This window comes from Sminthopsis crassicaudata, chromosome 3 (assembly GCF_048593235.1).
Source record: "Sminthopsis crassicaudata isolate SCR6 chromosome 3, ASM4859323v1, whole genome shotgun sequence".
Classification (NCBI taxonomy): Eukaryota; Metazoa; Chordata; class Mammalia; order Dasyuromorphia; family Dasyuridae; genus Sminthopsis; species Sminthopsis crassicaudata.
The window spans coordinates 392,613,448-392,630,980 of record NC_133619.1 but is presented as its reverse complement, the minus strand read 5'-3'; the positions used below and the strand labels follow the sequence as shown (position 1 = coordinate 392,630,980).

The window sequence follows — 17,533 nt, the reverse complement described above, 5'->3', positions numbered from 1 at the left end:
TTGGGAGAGAAGTTAAGTGAATTCCTGTCTTCACTTTGCCATCTTGATTTCACCTCCTCTTCAGTAGAACTGAGACAAAAATAGAGAAAGTAAGTCAAATGAGAAGATGACAGTTTAGGGGAAATGAAAGATACTCTTGTAAAAGATTGAGATAGAGGAATCAGGAGTACTCGAAGCAAGAAAACAAAAACCCAAGGAAGAGAGAGTATTTAGGAAGAAAGAATAGTATCTGATTCTATATGAAGAGTCAAATAGAATGAGGACTAAAAATAGGTCATTGGATTTAAAAATGATTGGTAATTCTAGAGAGAAGAGATTGGGAAAAAAGATTAGATTTGGGCAAGGTGTAAATGGTTATAGGCAAAGAGGCAAGGAGCTTAAGTGTAGAGAATAGCACTTGATTGAACTGATCAAATATGAATTAAATACCATGAATAAAGGAAACAGCATAAATACTGAGAGAGATGGGAGAGTACTTTAGAGTCAGCCCTCTACTCTATACAGATGATCGTAATCATATCATCATCATTACTATCATCCCCATCCCATCCTTTATATATAGATAATTCATCCCCCTTAAGAAATAGAGGCCAATATTCTCTACCAACAATGTTAAAGAAACAATAATTCTTTTGAGTTCTTAGAAAGAATAATTTTTTTTTTTTTTTTTTTTTAAGTATGTTAGCCAAATTACAGCCATAATTCCTTTAAACCTTTGTGGAAACAAGATTTTAGAAACATCCCACCAGCACCATCTGGTGGGAACATATAAATGTGCATTCAAGACTTTTTTTTTTTCCAATTAAGGAAAAACCAATAGGAAATTAGGAAAAAAAAAAATTAAGGATTCTCAATAGATGGGCATGAAGAGAAGTTAAGGTTATCTTTCTGGCTATTGTCCCTTATACATAAAATCAACTATGGGAGATTATTACCAACTATTACTTTTGCCTTAGGCTAAATGCCTTAGGAAATGGAAATTTTAAAAAATTCAGAAAGATATGAGATGTGAGAGGGGGAGGAGGAAAAAAAGAAAAAAAAAATCTGCTAGAGATTTCTCTCCTTCAGGGGATTTTTTTTCCAATTAAAAAAACCAAATAAACATTGCCTTTGCCCTCCCAAAAGAATGTTTATGTTCCATCTCTGAGTTCTTTTTTGTTTTTTTTTAATATACTGAACATGCTAAATTTATGAGTAACCAATTTATACATGTGATATTTTTTATGTTCCTAACCTAACAAAAATACTTTTGATCTATGAAGGATTTGAAAAAATATGCATTGGATGGATTTCAGTTTGTTTTGTTTTATCCAAATGTCATCTAGTTCTCCCATATTTCTGCACCAAATGTTTTGTCTGTACTTTCAAAGTTTCCAAGAGGAATAAATATTACTTGCCAGATTAGTATATCAACATCAACAAAGTTTTTAGTTCTTACTGCCCAGTCTAAGGCTGCATTGTGTCTAATAATGAGAAATATAAGAAAAAGAAAGGGAAATAGGGAAAGGATGAGGAAAGAAGAAAGTAGAGAAGAAAGGGGAAAGAGAGAGGAATAAAAAAAAAAAGAAACAGAATTGTGTTTCATGAGAACATGTCAGTGGGCCACCAGTTAATTTCTAGTGGGTGCTAAATAATAATAGCATCATGTATTACCTACTCTGACATTAAGTAGTGGCTGAGATTGGAGGCTAATGAAAACAAATTTGCCATGGACTCTATAACACCTAGGTTAAGGCCTTTGAACAGAAAAGAAAAATAAGTGCAGAAAATGACTAATTTGGGATTGGATTGAGATTCTAATAGTTTCATAACCACCAAAAAGATAATGGTATCTATGAGATTCCCTTATAGCAAAAATTTGATTATATTTATAAGGATTCTCTTTTTACCTCATATCCTTGCAAAAGTTCTACTACTCTTGAATATTGCTTCTTCCATCCTTAAGACTAATGGAAGAATGGCTGGATAGGACCATAGAATAAGATGTCATGCAGAGGTAAGTCAGGTATTGAATCTGCCTTTCGGAAGTTTGTAACCTATACTAATCAATGCTAAACAGACTAAAAGATAAACAATTGATTAATACTTAGAGCAACAGAGTATTTGTATTCATGTGTGCATGTTAGAAAGCAAATGTCTTATGAGGTTGTAAGTGAAATGAGATATAATGGGAATTACATATTTAATCGTTGATAATTAAGAGATGTCTTTTGGGATAGGGAAGGGAAAAAAGAGTTAAAAAAATTTATTCATTAAAACATTACCAATTAAGAAGTTACACTGGCATGGATGGGAATCTTCCTTTGGAAGATATGCTCAACAAACTTCTGTATAAGTCTCTGACCTCTAGATCTTTAGGATATAAAAAGGATCTAATTGGTGGGCATTTTTTTATTATTATTTTTGGAAGGCACTTTTAAGACAATCAGCTATAAATGACTCAAACAAATAATTTATAGGAAACCTGATTCTAAAATAGAAGACAATGAATTACTTGGCAGTATTGGCAAAATTTATACCCACTAAATACCAAACTTTCATTTATTATAGTCCAGATAAACAGCTATTGCCCAATTAACTAACAATTAACACATTGTGCTGTGTACAATACATAACTGATTAACCTTCTTGGTTACTGGGTTACTACTATAAAGAGATTATGACCTCCAAAGCAACATAATATTCAAATGATGATCCAAAATGGAGGTTTAAATCCAAACTAGTTTACAGCCAGTCATTTGTCATTCCAAATGTTAGGGAAGAGCAACAGTTAATGGGGAGCTCAAGAGTTCACTGCTCTTTCTTTCCCATTTTGAGCATTCCATATGCTCTGCTCCATGGCACAAGTCAGCTTCTCTAAACACTATTTGGATGTAGTCCTTCTAGAAGTTACCAAAGATTTAGTAGCAGTACTTCACACATTAGTAATTTTATTCAATTACATTTGGCATACCCTATTACTCTCATACATATTCTTACCTTGGTCTTCATGCAAAAAAAGGTAAGATAATAATTAACAATTCTCACAGAGGCAGTATAGTTTGTTTGTTTGTTTTGAGTGTCTTTTCTTCCCACCTTGAAAGTTTGTTTTCATTATAAGAATTTCTTAGTAAGAATATACAAACACCAAGAATTGTAATTTCCCAGTTTGTGTTCATATTTAGACAGTGAGGACTCATCAACTGAAAAATCAATTTTTCTAGCTACTAGTATTGCTAGCTCACCAATTCTTTTTCACCTCTTCCCTTTGGTAAAAATCTTTCCTTAATTTTCATTACAACAGTTAAGATTTTTACTCTTAAGAACACTGAAAAAAATTTAATTTAAGGATGACAATTAAAACATAGAGTTTGCAAACTTAATAAGTGTATATATTATTACAGCAAAAGTGACTAATTTACATGTTAATATATAATCATTTAACCTAAACTAGTAATTTTTAATAATAATTATAAAAATACTCCTCTTCTATTGCTCAGCTTTTTAACAACATTCATATCTTCTGTACATCAGGCAGTCACCCAAGTCCTTCATCAAAGCCTTCTAAGAACATGAAATATTCTTTTGATAAGAATCCTGAAGCCATGTGAATATCTGACAAATAATTCACCACAGCCTACCACCCATTCCCACCGGCTATTTAAGTCCCAGTCTGATAAATCCCAGATTTCAGAAGATTCCCAGGATTTTAAAGTAGATGAGAATGGGCCTACGTATTCTGATAGCTTGGGATTTTCAAGAGCTGCCTAATGCAGATAAGTTCTATAAAAAAAGTATAAGGGATGACGTGACATCATTCTAGGCCATTTCTATTAGAGATCCAGACCTGGAAGAATGGAATCAGACCTGTCCAAAGCATTTGACCCAGAGCTATGTCAGTGACCATGTCCAGCCTAGCTTTCAAAGCAACAATCATTACTTCTAGTAGACTTACTTTTTTTTTTTTTTTTATTTCTGATAGTAGGCAGAAGACCCTCCACCTCCTCCTCCTCGGATGGCATGTACAGCTGTTGGAGAGGATGCAGGGTAATGGCCTGGGCGGATTGGTTTAGCTATATCAAAAAACAAACAAAAAGAAAAGGAAAAGGAAAAGGAGAAAAAAAAAAAAACAAAAACAAAACCACATTCAAAATATGTTAAACAACAAGTCCAAGCTGCTTTTTTTTTTTTTAAATGAATGTTAAAATGAAAACAAGGCATCCAAGAACAAACCCAAAGCCAGCAGCTACCAGTGTCCTTTTTTAGATAACAATGTTAGGTTTTCCTGATTTGCCAAATGTTTATAGTATGGGACACTTCATATTTCATGTTAAGGCAGATATAGTTTATAGAATCTAAAACCTAAAAGGGACCTTAGGAATCAACTGACTTGTTTAAGAATTGTGCAAAGCAGAATGACATATCAAAAAAACTATGGCTTTTTCATTAAAATGTAAGGTATGACTTCAAAATTGTATATTAAAGAAGTAAAAATAAAGGTGTCAATTTATAATATGGGTTTATCTATTTACATATCTATTTACACAATATCTATTTACATATTTACATATCTATTTACACAAGCTTTCTATATCAGATGTTCTGCTTAATGTTTTTCTTTGTAAAAAGTAAAGATTTAATCTGGAGAAGGATGAGTAGGGGGAACTGCCTTTATGTAAGATAAAAGGATATCAAAGTTTTAAAAGAAAGGAAATATAACCTCTAATCAATATAACTGGAATATCATGTTACAATGTGACTATATGGAAAAAAAAAATTTCAAAGGAAAAAAAAGTGTGTGTGTATATATACATATATATATCTGAATTGAAAGGGGCACTGTCACTGGCTAAAAGGTTGGCCATCCATTCTCCCCTAAAAAGGCTGATGAGCTTCCTAAGCTCTTTAGCCAGTCCAGACCAGGAGTAACTTTGAGAATGACCTCCTATATCAGAGGGCAGTTGTAAAGGGAAAGCCAATTCCCACCCTCACCCCACCCTGACTCTCATCATCCATTGTTTTTCACACCAGAGTTATTGACCCAATAGTAAACAATGTATCCATCATCTGGTTACTGTGGAGGAAAAAGAGATACATACTCTCCAGAGTCAGACACTGCCCCAGACAGGGGGTGTCTATGAGGAGAAAGCCATTTAAAGGACCATGATGTTTGGAAGCAGAGAAGAGACCTGACCATGATTTCAAGGAAGAATTAGATCTGGCAATCAAATATCAAGCTATGAAGAACTGAACCTAGGAACTCAGATGAGCAATCTACCTTAGCAGAGATGCTGGTTCTATAGGACTACATGCTAATTTCAAAAGGAGACAAAGGTTATAAGACTCTTGTCATTCTGGAAGCATGAGTTGCCCCTTTGCCATATGTACCATGATACTATTGTGCTTTGTTTGTGTCCACTCTTGGCAATATTTGTATCTGAGGAAAAGATGAGCTCACATTTAAAAGGGGAATGTTTTGTAGCAACCATTCTTAATGGGCAACTTTAATAAATACCTCCGGAGTTTCACCTGAGTTAATTGTATCCACTGACTATGGAAAAAAAAAAAAAAAAAAAAAAGCTCAATGATGGAAGATTTGTGAGTAGGAAAACACACCCACAGGGCATCCTTAGAGTCTGCCATCTGGGTACTCAACCCCCTATTGGAAGTACAAGTTGTGGGAGCAGAAGGAGTGCTACATACACACACATACACACACATACAACACCACAAAAAAAAAAAAGTAATTTGCTGTATTTATGAAGAATGAGCTTGGTCCTAAAGATGGGATGAAAAAAATATAGCTCCCTCCTTTCATTAGATGATTATAAATATTGCATATTGTAAATACTATCTCACACAGCTAATATGTTGGTTAATGTTGTTGAACTATGTTCCTTCTTTTTTAAAGAATTCTTTACTAGAAGGGATAGTTCTCTAAGAAGGAAAAAGGGATATATTTGGAAATAAAGGTAGCATAACAAAAGACAGCAGCAAACTTTTTAAAACAATAAAAAAAGAGAGGACTTTGACAGTGAGGGAATGTATAACCCCTATCCCTTTCATCAATCAGTCTCAAAGCTCTTGGAATACAGGCTTCCAGTTGTATGTCAATCCCTGGCCTAGAGGCACAGCATTTCTGTACAGGGTTTAAAAGGATTATTCCTGTATGTATGTTGGTTTAAAAGGATTATTCCAACATCACTAACTGGAGACTGGAAAAGGAATTATATTAGTATCTAGAGGTAAATAGCTTCACCCCCACAGCCAAGACAAATTCTGATTTAGCAGAAATTTCAAAGAACTCCATATTGGATTCTATACTGTTGAGCACACCAAGTATAGGAAAAATCCAAATTAATTTCAAGGGGCAATTATCTACTTTTCAAAAGAATTCTTCTATGATTTCCTCTAGGTCTTCTTTAAGTAGTAGGTTCCTCCTCTATTGTAGTTAAAGAATGAATCCATTGACACACAGCTTTTTAGGAACATCTATATTAAAGTACAGTGAGAAGACACCTGCCTTTACATGGAAAAGATAAGATGATTCCTCTGGAATGTTTGTTTTTCTGTGGTGGTTTCATCTTTCACTAAGTGCAAAGGGAGAAGTCATAGATTTTGGACTTCTGTGGATACCTACCAATCTGAGCAGAATGTGCCCTTCTTGCCATGTTCTTGGCTCTCACAGCCTCTTTGATGCGATCTACCTCTTGTTGGTACCGCTTGCGGTCACGCATGGCATTCTCCTTGGCTTCCTTCAGTGCACTCTCCAGTGCCTTGACTCGCTCCGCCGTAGCACGAAGTCTTTTCTCCAGCTTAGGAAGCTCACAACGAAGATCTGCATTATCACGAACCAGCTAGGATGGAGGAGGATGATAAGGAAAGAGGCTATGAGAAACTGAGGAGGAAGCAAAGATTACACCAATATTTTATGCAATGGAGACAAAGGATAAGACTTTAAAATTAGGGTCATTAGAAACAAACAGCATCTGACTAGCCACCAGTTTTGATTTTGAAAATCCAAATCACCATAAACTCTGTTAAATGATTCCAAGGGAATAAAAATCATGAGATGTATGACCCTGATTTGCTAAACACAGATGGTTGGCTGATAGCTTTAGGGAACCAAAAAGCATTTCTAGCAGCATCAAATGCTTTACACCTCAGGCTGTGTTCAGGACTTTTGTATATTTTTGTCCAACTCTAACATTTCTCTCTTTTTTTGTCCAGTGTTATTCTGGTACTTACTCAACTGCGAATTTTCTTTTCTTTTTTTCACATTTGAATAATTTTTCTTTGTCTAATTTTATAAATTATAAGTTAGTTTATAATTATGTGTCAGTAAAGTTTTGGGACTTGGAATTTCTTCTTGCTTTGAATTCTCCTCACATAAAGAATGAAGAGAATACTTGATCTTGTACACTTAAGAAATTTTTCTTTAATTATTGGATTCTCAAATATAATAACTTTTTTTTTCTTTTTAGATATCTTTGAAGCCCACAATTAATCTTATGTTAGTATTTCTCATTTTGTCTTCCAAAACTGTTAAGTCAAGTAGACAGATATAAATACCTATAGATATCCATATTCTATAAAGTGAGAAAAGGTTGTAGATAAAATAAATTCAGTTGTTACTTTCTGGATTTGCTCTCCAATTTAATTTTATTTATTTTTAATCTATTATTTTTGTTCAATGTCATACCTATATAATGAATGTATAATACCTGTAACAGAATTTTTAAATCTTTGAATCCAATTTTAGTATCTAATTTCTCCTTTAACTTTTTCTTGCATTTTAAATTATTTTATATCCTCCTTTAATTCTTTAAATAAATTCACACAAATAATAGTTATTTGTAAATAAATAATAACATTGAAAAAACATATTGATGGCCAATACATTTTAAAAATTCTAAATGTGAAATATATCAACTTAAGTTAGCAGCTTAAATTTATAATAATTTTATATTTTCTAAACATTTCTGGAAATCCTGAAATAAGAAATGTATAGTTGTGCTATTTCTGACACATACATATATATATATACACATACACACCAGTCAAATAAAAATGATTTTCAAATCATGAAAATTTCATCATGTAAACATTGAAGTGCTTTGTGATCTTTTGTTGTTATTTGAATATATTAACAATTACACTTTTCCCTGCAGAAATGTTCCTGTATACTTAGTGTGTATGTGTTTGATGTGGTTATTTAAGCAATCAAATGACTATCAATTTAACTTAATTCTACAATTTTTCCAGAAGAGTGTGTGTATGTGTGTGTGTGTGTGTGTTTAAATACTGGAGTTAATTAGCAAAATTAATTTGCAGTCTAAATAGGAAAAACAGCATTGTATCTTTCCACATTGTAGATTTTATTTACCTAATATCCTCAAAAATATCTAGTCACTAGCTAGAGAGAGGAAAAAAATCAATGCAAAATGGATGAAGTTAAATTAACAAAACAACAACAATAACAACAAAAAAGCTAACACGTTCCTACTTTTCTTGAGAGGAAATAATTCTGAACTGCCCGTTTATGATAGAATCAACAACACTTGAAAAAAAGTAGTGGATATTTTTTAAAGCAGTTAATATTTATAATAATATTTTAAAAATAATTTCTCCCACAAAATTGATACATTCTATCATCTATTTTCATTCAGCTTATTTGTCTCATGTTCTAATGCTGTCTTTCTGTTGTCTTTTTATATTTCTTTCAAGGAATTTAATTGGTTAACTTTCTGGTAAAGGCAGGGGATTTGAGTTAAAAAAAAAAAAAAAACCCAAGAAACTCCATAGAAATTTACAAATTACTCCAACTCATTCCTCAGGACTTAAACCTCCATGATCTGGAGACTTTGAGGAGAATCAGGGCAGGCTGTTTCCAACAATTTTTCAGTTTTCTTGGTCTAGTGAAACTGAAAACTGAAGTTGTGGACCTAAGATTGTAAAGGCAGCAATAGGACCACAAGAGGAAGATAATAAGGATTCCAGATCTCTGCTTTTGAAACTCCTGCCTAAAGTTTTCAGCAGCTCTTAGAGTGCTGACTTTGGCCAATAAATGACAAAACCCATCTAAATCCCTGAAAAGTATCTGGTGTCTTTTTACTAGAACTTCAGAAAATGAAGTTAGGCTGTTATGAGGCTGTAGGAGTCAGAGCAATAAAAGCATTTTCAGACTATTTTGTAGACAGGGAATCCTAGCTTCATCTTCATTTTTAAAAAGTAAATGGCATCTCAGAAGCCACAAAAGAGAACAATTGTCTGGTTGTTTGCCTTCTTAATGTGACAAGGAAAGTTCCCTCACCTTAATGATCTCTGAGACAAACCAATCCCTTCAGGGCTGCTTATAGAAGGAATTTCATCTCTCTATGGGATGTAGGAAAATCTTGCCTGTGGGCTCCTTTGGGAAGATTCAATTTCTCTTAGAGAAAAGTTTGATCTTTAAGAATTTCTGCTCAGATGTCTAGAATAAAATGAGGACCAGTGTTCAAAAACCCAGCAGCCATCTGTGTTCAATCTTTGGTCTAGCAGCTCCTTGAGATTATGAAGAAGAAACTGTCCTGAAGATAACAATCAGCATTTACTATATAATATGTATAAATAAATACATAATACATACATGTGTATATAATACATAAATATAAACACTGATTCAAAAACCTCTCCTATAGAGGGTATAGAGATGATTGCAGTGACTAAGGAAATAATCTAATAGAATTAATCTATGACTATCCTTTTGTCTGGAGCAACTAAGTGGCTCAGTGAATAGCATGTTGATCCTGGAATCAGGAACCTGTGTGACCTTGGGCAAGTCACTTAACTCAGTTTCCTTATCTGAAAAATGAGCTGGAGAAGGAAATGGCAAACCACTCCAAAGGTTTTTGCCAAGAAAACCCCAATGGGATTGAGAAGAGTAGGATGTGACTGAAATGACTAAACAACAACTCTTGTATCATGGGCTTCTTCCTATGGAATTGTGAGGAGTATCGGAGTTTAACTTCGATCTATAAACAATTATGAAGTACAGAAATTTTTATTTTGGTAAGAACTGTTTTTAACTGTTATTTTAAAAGAAATGATTCTGGAAAAAAGAAAATTAAGAGTGAGGGCTTGAGAGAAACTAAAGATATTTTCCAGTCAGATCTAGAAAGATGGTGAAAAAGAAGAAAGAGAAAGAGGATTGGAAATACCTACCTTCTTTTTGAAACTACTATGGCCTTTCTCTTGTGAAGAGAATGAAGAAGGCTCTAATGAAGAGACTGTTATCCTGAGTGAACTAAATGGTGTGACACTATGTTTTTAGAGGAAAAATCATCTGCCTATCACTGAAGGTTTGGGGTGATCATTCTTACAGCTAAAATACTTTAAATAGCTTATCTTTGTTTTTGTTTTATGATTAACTTCATTACTAATAAATTATATAACTTTAACAGTTTTACAATCCTAAAAACTAAAGTGATTTAATAGAGATGAGTACAATTGGGAAAGGAGATTTTTCTAGTTTGTTAATTAAGTCATATGTAATGAACCAAGTGAGGGTTCTGAGTTCAGTTAATTGATATATTGAAATAATATTAAGAAAATATAAATTATCACTGGGAATAGAGTTCTGGAAAAAATGAGATTATTTGTGGAAATGTCAGCAGGTAATGACGATGATGACAATTAGCAATTATATTGTTATTTAAGGTTCACAAAGTGCTTCACAAATCTTATTTTTGTTATTTTCCTAACAACTCTGGAAGGGAGATGCTATTCTAATTCCTACTTTATAGTTGAGGAAATTGACGCAAAGATAGATTAAATGATTTGCATAAGGTCCCATAGCTAGAAAATGCCTTTGAACTTGGGTCTTCCTGATTCCATGTGCAGCATTCTAGATGCCACCTATTTTCCCCATTGTTTAGAATGAAGCATGACTTACATGGAATTCCTTCCTAACAAACCTGATACAGTGATAGGTCATAAAGATATATTCTCTCACTATTGTAGTCTCCAGTGATCTAAGCCACTGATACAGATCTTGGAATTTGACTGTCTCTAAGAAGATTCTGATATTGGAGGTAGACTATTTCCATTTATACTTGCATAGGGAAGCTTAGTTCTCCTTGAATCATAATATTATTGCTGGCTTTATCATCTTTTTCATAATTTCTGGTTTTTCTCAGGATCACTGTGCCAAGGAGATTGAAAAGGTAAAGTCAAAAGTAATAATAGAAGCAATCTACTTCTACAGAATTTCAGAATGCTTCCACATCATGGACATGGACACATGTTTCTGAAGTATGAGTTGAAGAACTACCTTCATCCTTCCTTTTTTCTCCAAATCTCTTTTCTACCAGAAACATGTAACATATTGGATTCCTTAGAGAACATTCACTAAGTGAAATATGATCTCAAATATGATATCTCTCAATTTTAAACAAAAGGAATATGCTAAAGTATTATCTTACAGCTGTTTCTTTCTTTCTTCCTTTCTTTCTTCCTTCCTTCCTTCCTTTCTTTCTTTCTTTCTTTTTCTTTCTTTCTTTCATTTTTTCCCCTGAGGCTGGGGTTAAGTGACTTGCCCAGGGTCACACAGCTAGTCTGAGACCAGATTTGAACTCGGGTCCTCCTGAATTCAAGGCTGGTGCTCTATCCACTGGGCCACCTAGCTGCCCTCTATCTTATAGCTATTTCAATTTCTAACTCATTTAAATTTTTATTTTCAAAATAAACTGGGGTGAGGATTAAACTTTATATTTCAAATTTAGTCTGAATGAAATTCTCTTCATTGACATGCATCTCTTAAACCATTAGACATTATTTAAGCCTTTGAGGAAGAATTAGAACACTCAACAATTACCCCCCAAAAGAGCCCTTAAAGATTAGATTTTGAGAAAGAAAAAAAGTTTAGATTTTATCTTTAAGGTTCCCTGACTCCTAGGATGATGGTAAGGAGAAAATCTAAAATATTTGGCTCTTACTCAAAGACTTCTTCTTGCTTCAGAAAAGCTAGCTTCAGACAAAATGGTACCTGGTTCTAACTTTTACATATTTATTTTCTGACCTAAGTTTTCTTATAATACTTCTATTCTATTCATTGACTTGGACTTGTGAAAAAAATTCATCTCTAATTTTTAATGATACTGATGGTCTTTTATTGACTTGAAATTGGATTTTTAGATTTTATTATTCATTTTTCTATTCAGAAACAGGAGCGATAAAAAGGATCAGTTTTTTTTTTTTCAAATGTGCTCTAAAGTATGAGCTGCAGCTGCTGTTGTAAAGTACTTGCTCCCAGCAATAAAATTTGATCAGACTCTAGAGTTGGAATGCAACGTAGACCTATGGTTTGTGGATTAGTGGTGGGAATGAAGATAGGCAGAGAATGTCCTCTCTAGGACATTCTAGTCTTAGCAAGTGAATATCAACCAACTTCACTGTACTCTGGAGAGAACTAAATCATACTGAGTCCTGGAAATGTTCAGCTCCTTCCTGAGGCTTTGGGGACAGAAGAAATTGGGGCTAGAGCTGAGTAGCACTATTTTCAACTATGTGAGAGAAGGCAGTGCCTAAATTACTCCGGCTTTGTTACTTGAAGCACAAGTAAGACAGGGACTATCTCCTACTCAGACCTGTAACTGGGAAGAGTGAGGAGACTAAAACCTCACTGTCCAGCAATTCCCCAGAGCTTTGGTTAGGTTGTGATATCTTGATCATTCAAATTGGGTGATGGGATCTTTTTGATTTCTAATGGAAATAGTCTCTCCACCAGTTATTTGGACCTGCCCAAATATCTTTAGTCTGAGACTAGTACACAGAGAAAAGGACTCAGCAAATTTCGAACCTTTACTCAATTCTTCTTAGAAATATTGTTCAAAGAAAGCATAGCATCTATACATAGCCAGACACCGGTCTATTATAAAAATTAGGGAATTTTCTGAAGATGGGGAGAAATTATGATTATTTCTATTACCCAGGTAGCTATTTTGTCCTGTATACCTGAAACTGAAGTCTGAGATAACCCACAAATTATACATTGGGCCCCTTCAGGATAGGGTATGATGTTCTCCTGAGTAACCTAGAGAAATAATCTACCATGGTCATTATCATTGCCTGTCTGTAAAAGTTCAGGGTTTTGCTTTTTTGTTTGGAGAAAATGGGAGTTGAATGCACTTCCTATTTAATGTATTTTCTTTTCTGGCAAACTTTTCTAATTGAAATAAGTTGTCCATGTTATATAACCACAACATATATCATTTGATATATTGGAAGGGAAACAGAGAAAAGAAAATGGGTACTCATATAAAGGGCAGGAATGCTGGAGAAATATACTTAAGACTCAGTATGATTGATTTAATCCTACAACAAGATATTAACTCAGTGGAATTGATAAGACAATGGTTATCTAGTTTAGCATTCGAATTCTCTAGTTCAGTATGGTTGATTTAATCTTACAACAAATAATGGCTCCCTAATGATATAATGATTGGTTAATACTCAGTATCCTGTAATGATGTAATTATAATAGAGTATATAAAACTGGGGGCAAACTCAGCCAAGGACAGAGAAGACTTGACCAGTCTCCTGGTGGCTCTTCTGCCTCCTGCACTTTAAGAGAGAAGACATTCTATCTTGGACCAGTCTCTGGTGGCTCTCCTGCCTCCTGCCTCCTGCATTTCTTTCACTAAAACCAGGACCATAGTCTTAAGTATATTTCTCAAGCATTCCTGCCTTTTACAGAAAAAAAAAAATTTCAGAAGATGGAAACCTAAACCAGTACAAACAGCTAGAAGTAGTAACCCTGGGGGGCATAACATTTATTTATTTATTATTATTATTATTATTTTTCCTGTATGGTGTTTTTTTTTTCTTTTTTCCATTCTTTCTTTGGTGAGATGATAAATTTCTCAGATGGTGTTTCTCAATCAGTGATGGGATGTGGGTGGAAACTGACCCATAGCCTTTTCTCCTTGAGCTAAATGTACTTTTTAACAGCTTATCTCCTGATTTCCTTTTGCTTTGGCAAAAACAATTTTGGAATTTTTTCAAGAAGTAAAATATACTTGGAAATTAAAATAAGTTGATTAAAAAGGCCTAAAATCTATGGGTTACAGAAAAGAAAGCTACATATTTCTTAGCCCTCTACTTTCTGATTGCTTTGGTATAACTGTTCTAGCATTCCTACTCACACTTAATTCTGTTAGCTTTTAAGTGATAACAAGGAGATTAAGACTTCTAATTATGAATTCTAATTAGGAAACTTGGCCACAGTTTGTGGCCACTTATCTAAGACTTAAAATTTCCCCCAAAATAATGTGATTCCCCCCCTACCCCATTGCATAATGGATAGAGCATTGGACAAAGAATCAAAGTCCTTACCTTTTGGGCTACCTCTCTTTTCTGTTCTGTAAAATGGGAACAAAAAAAATCCACCCTCCCCCTTAGGGTCGCCATAAAGCTCAAATTAAATAACAAAAGTATAGATTTTGTGAAGTTAGTAAAATGTTACACAGATATAAGATATCACTATTTCAAAATACAAAGAAAATACCATTACAGTTAAATTTGTAAACTCTTGCTTTTGTATTTTTCAGCAGTGATTCACTTGCAAAACTATGTGCAGAAGAGAGTTGCCAGTCTGCATTGAAGAGAGGGGTGGCATCCCTAGGAGTTCTTTACACTAATGAAATTATAGAAATAAAAACTAATAAAACTTCAATCATATTTTATCTGTCACATTGCTTAAAGAGAAAAATCACTAGCAATAATGGATTTAGGTAGATTAGTAAGCTAAAGAGAAATGGCATTTATCCCCTTGGCCATATCATCAAGTTAATTCATTGAAAGAAGTCCATTGTGATTCAAATTGAAATATGTCAAATAATGAAGAGAAAAGAAGGGTTATAAGAATTCCTCTAGGATGGCAGGAAAGAATCCATACAGTTAACACAGGATTGTAAGGTTAAAATGAGACAATGTATACAGTGATTTGCAAACCTAAAAGTAACACATCTGTGCTAGCTCTCATCATAAAGTACTTTTGGGTTTTATTATATTTTTCTTTATATATTACCTTATGGACTTTTCTTTATCCTGCGAATTTATATATATTATTACTAAAACTATTTAAACTAAATCCACTAAGCTGTGCTATGAAACAGACTGAGGGATGAAAATAAGTGAAATATTTTTAAAAGCTATTAATTCCATCAGACTAATAAGCAGGTATTCGTGATTAGAATACCCCAAAGAAAAATTCTATCACTATCTAGCTGCATAACCTAAAACAGAAGTCTTTTCACACTTAAGGTCTCAGTTTTCCCATCTGTGAAATTAGAGGAATGGACAAGATAATTTTTAAACTTCCTTCTAGTCTTAACCAGGACTCTTGAGTTAATGATGAGATGGAAAATTGAGACAATGGTCCTACCTGTTTATGAACCTTAGTAAGTTGTTCCAAGTTGTTCTCAAGAAAGGAAATTTTCTGCTTCTGGGCAGCGCTTCCACCTCCATCATCACTGTCCAGTTCAACACTCTGAATAAATATCAGATGATAATTAGAGAAGCTTCTGATGCCACATCCAGAAACACAAAGTTTTAAAATAAAAACTCTATTTAAATAAACAAATGAACAACACATTCTGGTTTTCTTACAAAATTAACAGGGACATGTCCAACTACTTTATTCAAAAAATTTATTGAAGTATGAAGTTCTATCAAACAATCTTAAACACACACACACACACACACACACACACACACACACACACAATCAATTACCACCAATACTTAAATAGGTTAATCTGCAAATAGAAGAAAGAAAAGCACTAAAATATTAATCTATCTTTTGGCCAATTTCCTAATTCTTGACTGATTTTCCAGTGCTAAGAACAAAGATTTAGTTTAATTTACTTTGTTTTTGTTTTTGTTTTTTAGGGAAGAGGAGGGTGGAATTAAAAAGCAAAAATAAAAACATTAGACAGCCATAAAAGTTGTAAGTTATGTCAATTTGGATAAAATGTCTCTCTCTATAAAACAAATATAAGGAGGCATCCTTTTTTTAAATTATATTCCAAAATCTATAAACTCAAAATAGATGCCAGATTGAACATCAAGATTTATCTCCCATGATAGTAATAACATTTAAATAAATTTAGTAGTCTTAATTAAAGACACTCAAAAACAACACAACTTCTTAAAGATCAATAGTGCTATCTAAAAACTAGATGATGCCCAATTCTATGAAAATTCGAAAGAATACCTTTTAAGGGCTCTCAGATTGAGAAAAATACCCCCAAATTCAACAAATTTATTGATTCTCAAATTGTTCCTGTCAAAATCCTTCAAATTCTCACTCTGTCATCCAGTAGGTTACTTATATCTCTTAGTTTTAAGTCACTTCCAGGCCTGGTAAATATGCAATCTATAATTTTATACAAATCATTGATAAAAATGTTAAACATCACATGTTCAATAACAAATTCTGAGTTATTCATTAGGTCGCTTCCTTCCAAGTTGGCTTTGAACCATTAAAAACTATTTTTTACTTGACCATTTAAATGGGTTTGACCATTAAATCAATTCAAATGACTATAAATTATTGTTTTATTACATTACCACAAGAAAAATGTAAGAAATTATTTTATTTTAACTGCTTTGAGCATAGTTATAATTACTACTATATCTATCTATATCTATCTATCTATCTACTTATCTATTTAAAGACCAATATTTCTTGACCTACCACTTTAGAAATCCAATGAAAAATAGAAATACAGTTAACATGGCATGACAACCTGTTCTTGAATCCATGTTGCTTCTTTGTGATCATAACCATATTTTAAAAATATACTATATATCTTTACCTTTGATATCGTATACTAGTACTTACTTTTTTAACTCTGGTAGTAAGATCCTGGACAAAAAGTTTACGAAGGTTATGAAGAGTCTGCAGTTCTCTAGACTGGAAAATAAAATTTTGAAAATGATACTCAAAGCTAAATCAATGAACATGTTAAATATGTGAAACATGCACCAATATATAACATAATATACAAAACACATTCCTCATATATAAATGCTATTGTAGGCCCAGAAAGGACTTTAGAGATAACATATTATGGGCAAAGAAAATGAAAGAAGTTTCCTAAAGGCAAACAAAAAGGAGAGAGAAGACTGGAAAGTAAGTCTCCTGAATTCCAATCCATTTCTCTTATCCTTGCATGTATACAAACAATGATAAAGAATGGAGAAAATCCATATCCACATAGCCCAATTTATTAACAAAAGCAAACTATGACATTCTAAATTGAGTCAAAAATCTAGAATTTTGAATGAAAATTAAATTTAGAATTTTTTAATAATAAAATAAAGATTGATGATAATAAAGATCATTTAATATAATAAGGATTTCTTATACATCCTTTGAACCCTCCATGATCAAAGGTGGCTGAACTCTGAAACAATAGTAATAATTATCATTATTATTAATAAATGCTTTATTTTAAAGGAAAGCACTTTATAGTTTGCCAAGAACTTTCATATTAATTTGATTTGATCC

The 17,533-nt window shown here is 33.1% G+C and overlaps 1 protein-coding gene across 1 annotated transcript in view; it reads right to left on the bottom strand.

Moving 5' to 3' along the window:
• KIF5C (kinesin family member 5C) overlaps positions 1–17,533 on the bottom strand; it is a 187,677-nt gene that overhangs the window by 8,073 nt on the left and 162,071 nt on the right. Inside the window, 4 exon segments of the mRNA XM_074302183.1 lie at positions 3,935–4,052; positions 6,620–6,836; positions 15,404–15,508; positions 16,865–16,936. Coding sequence (XP_074158284.1) covers positions 3,949–4,052; positions 6,620–6,836; positions 15,404–15,508; positions 16,865–16,936 — 498 coding nt within the window. The 3' untranslated portion in view covers positions 3,935–3,948.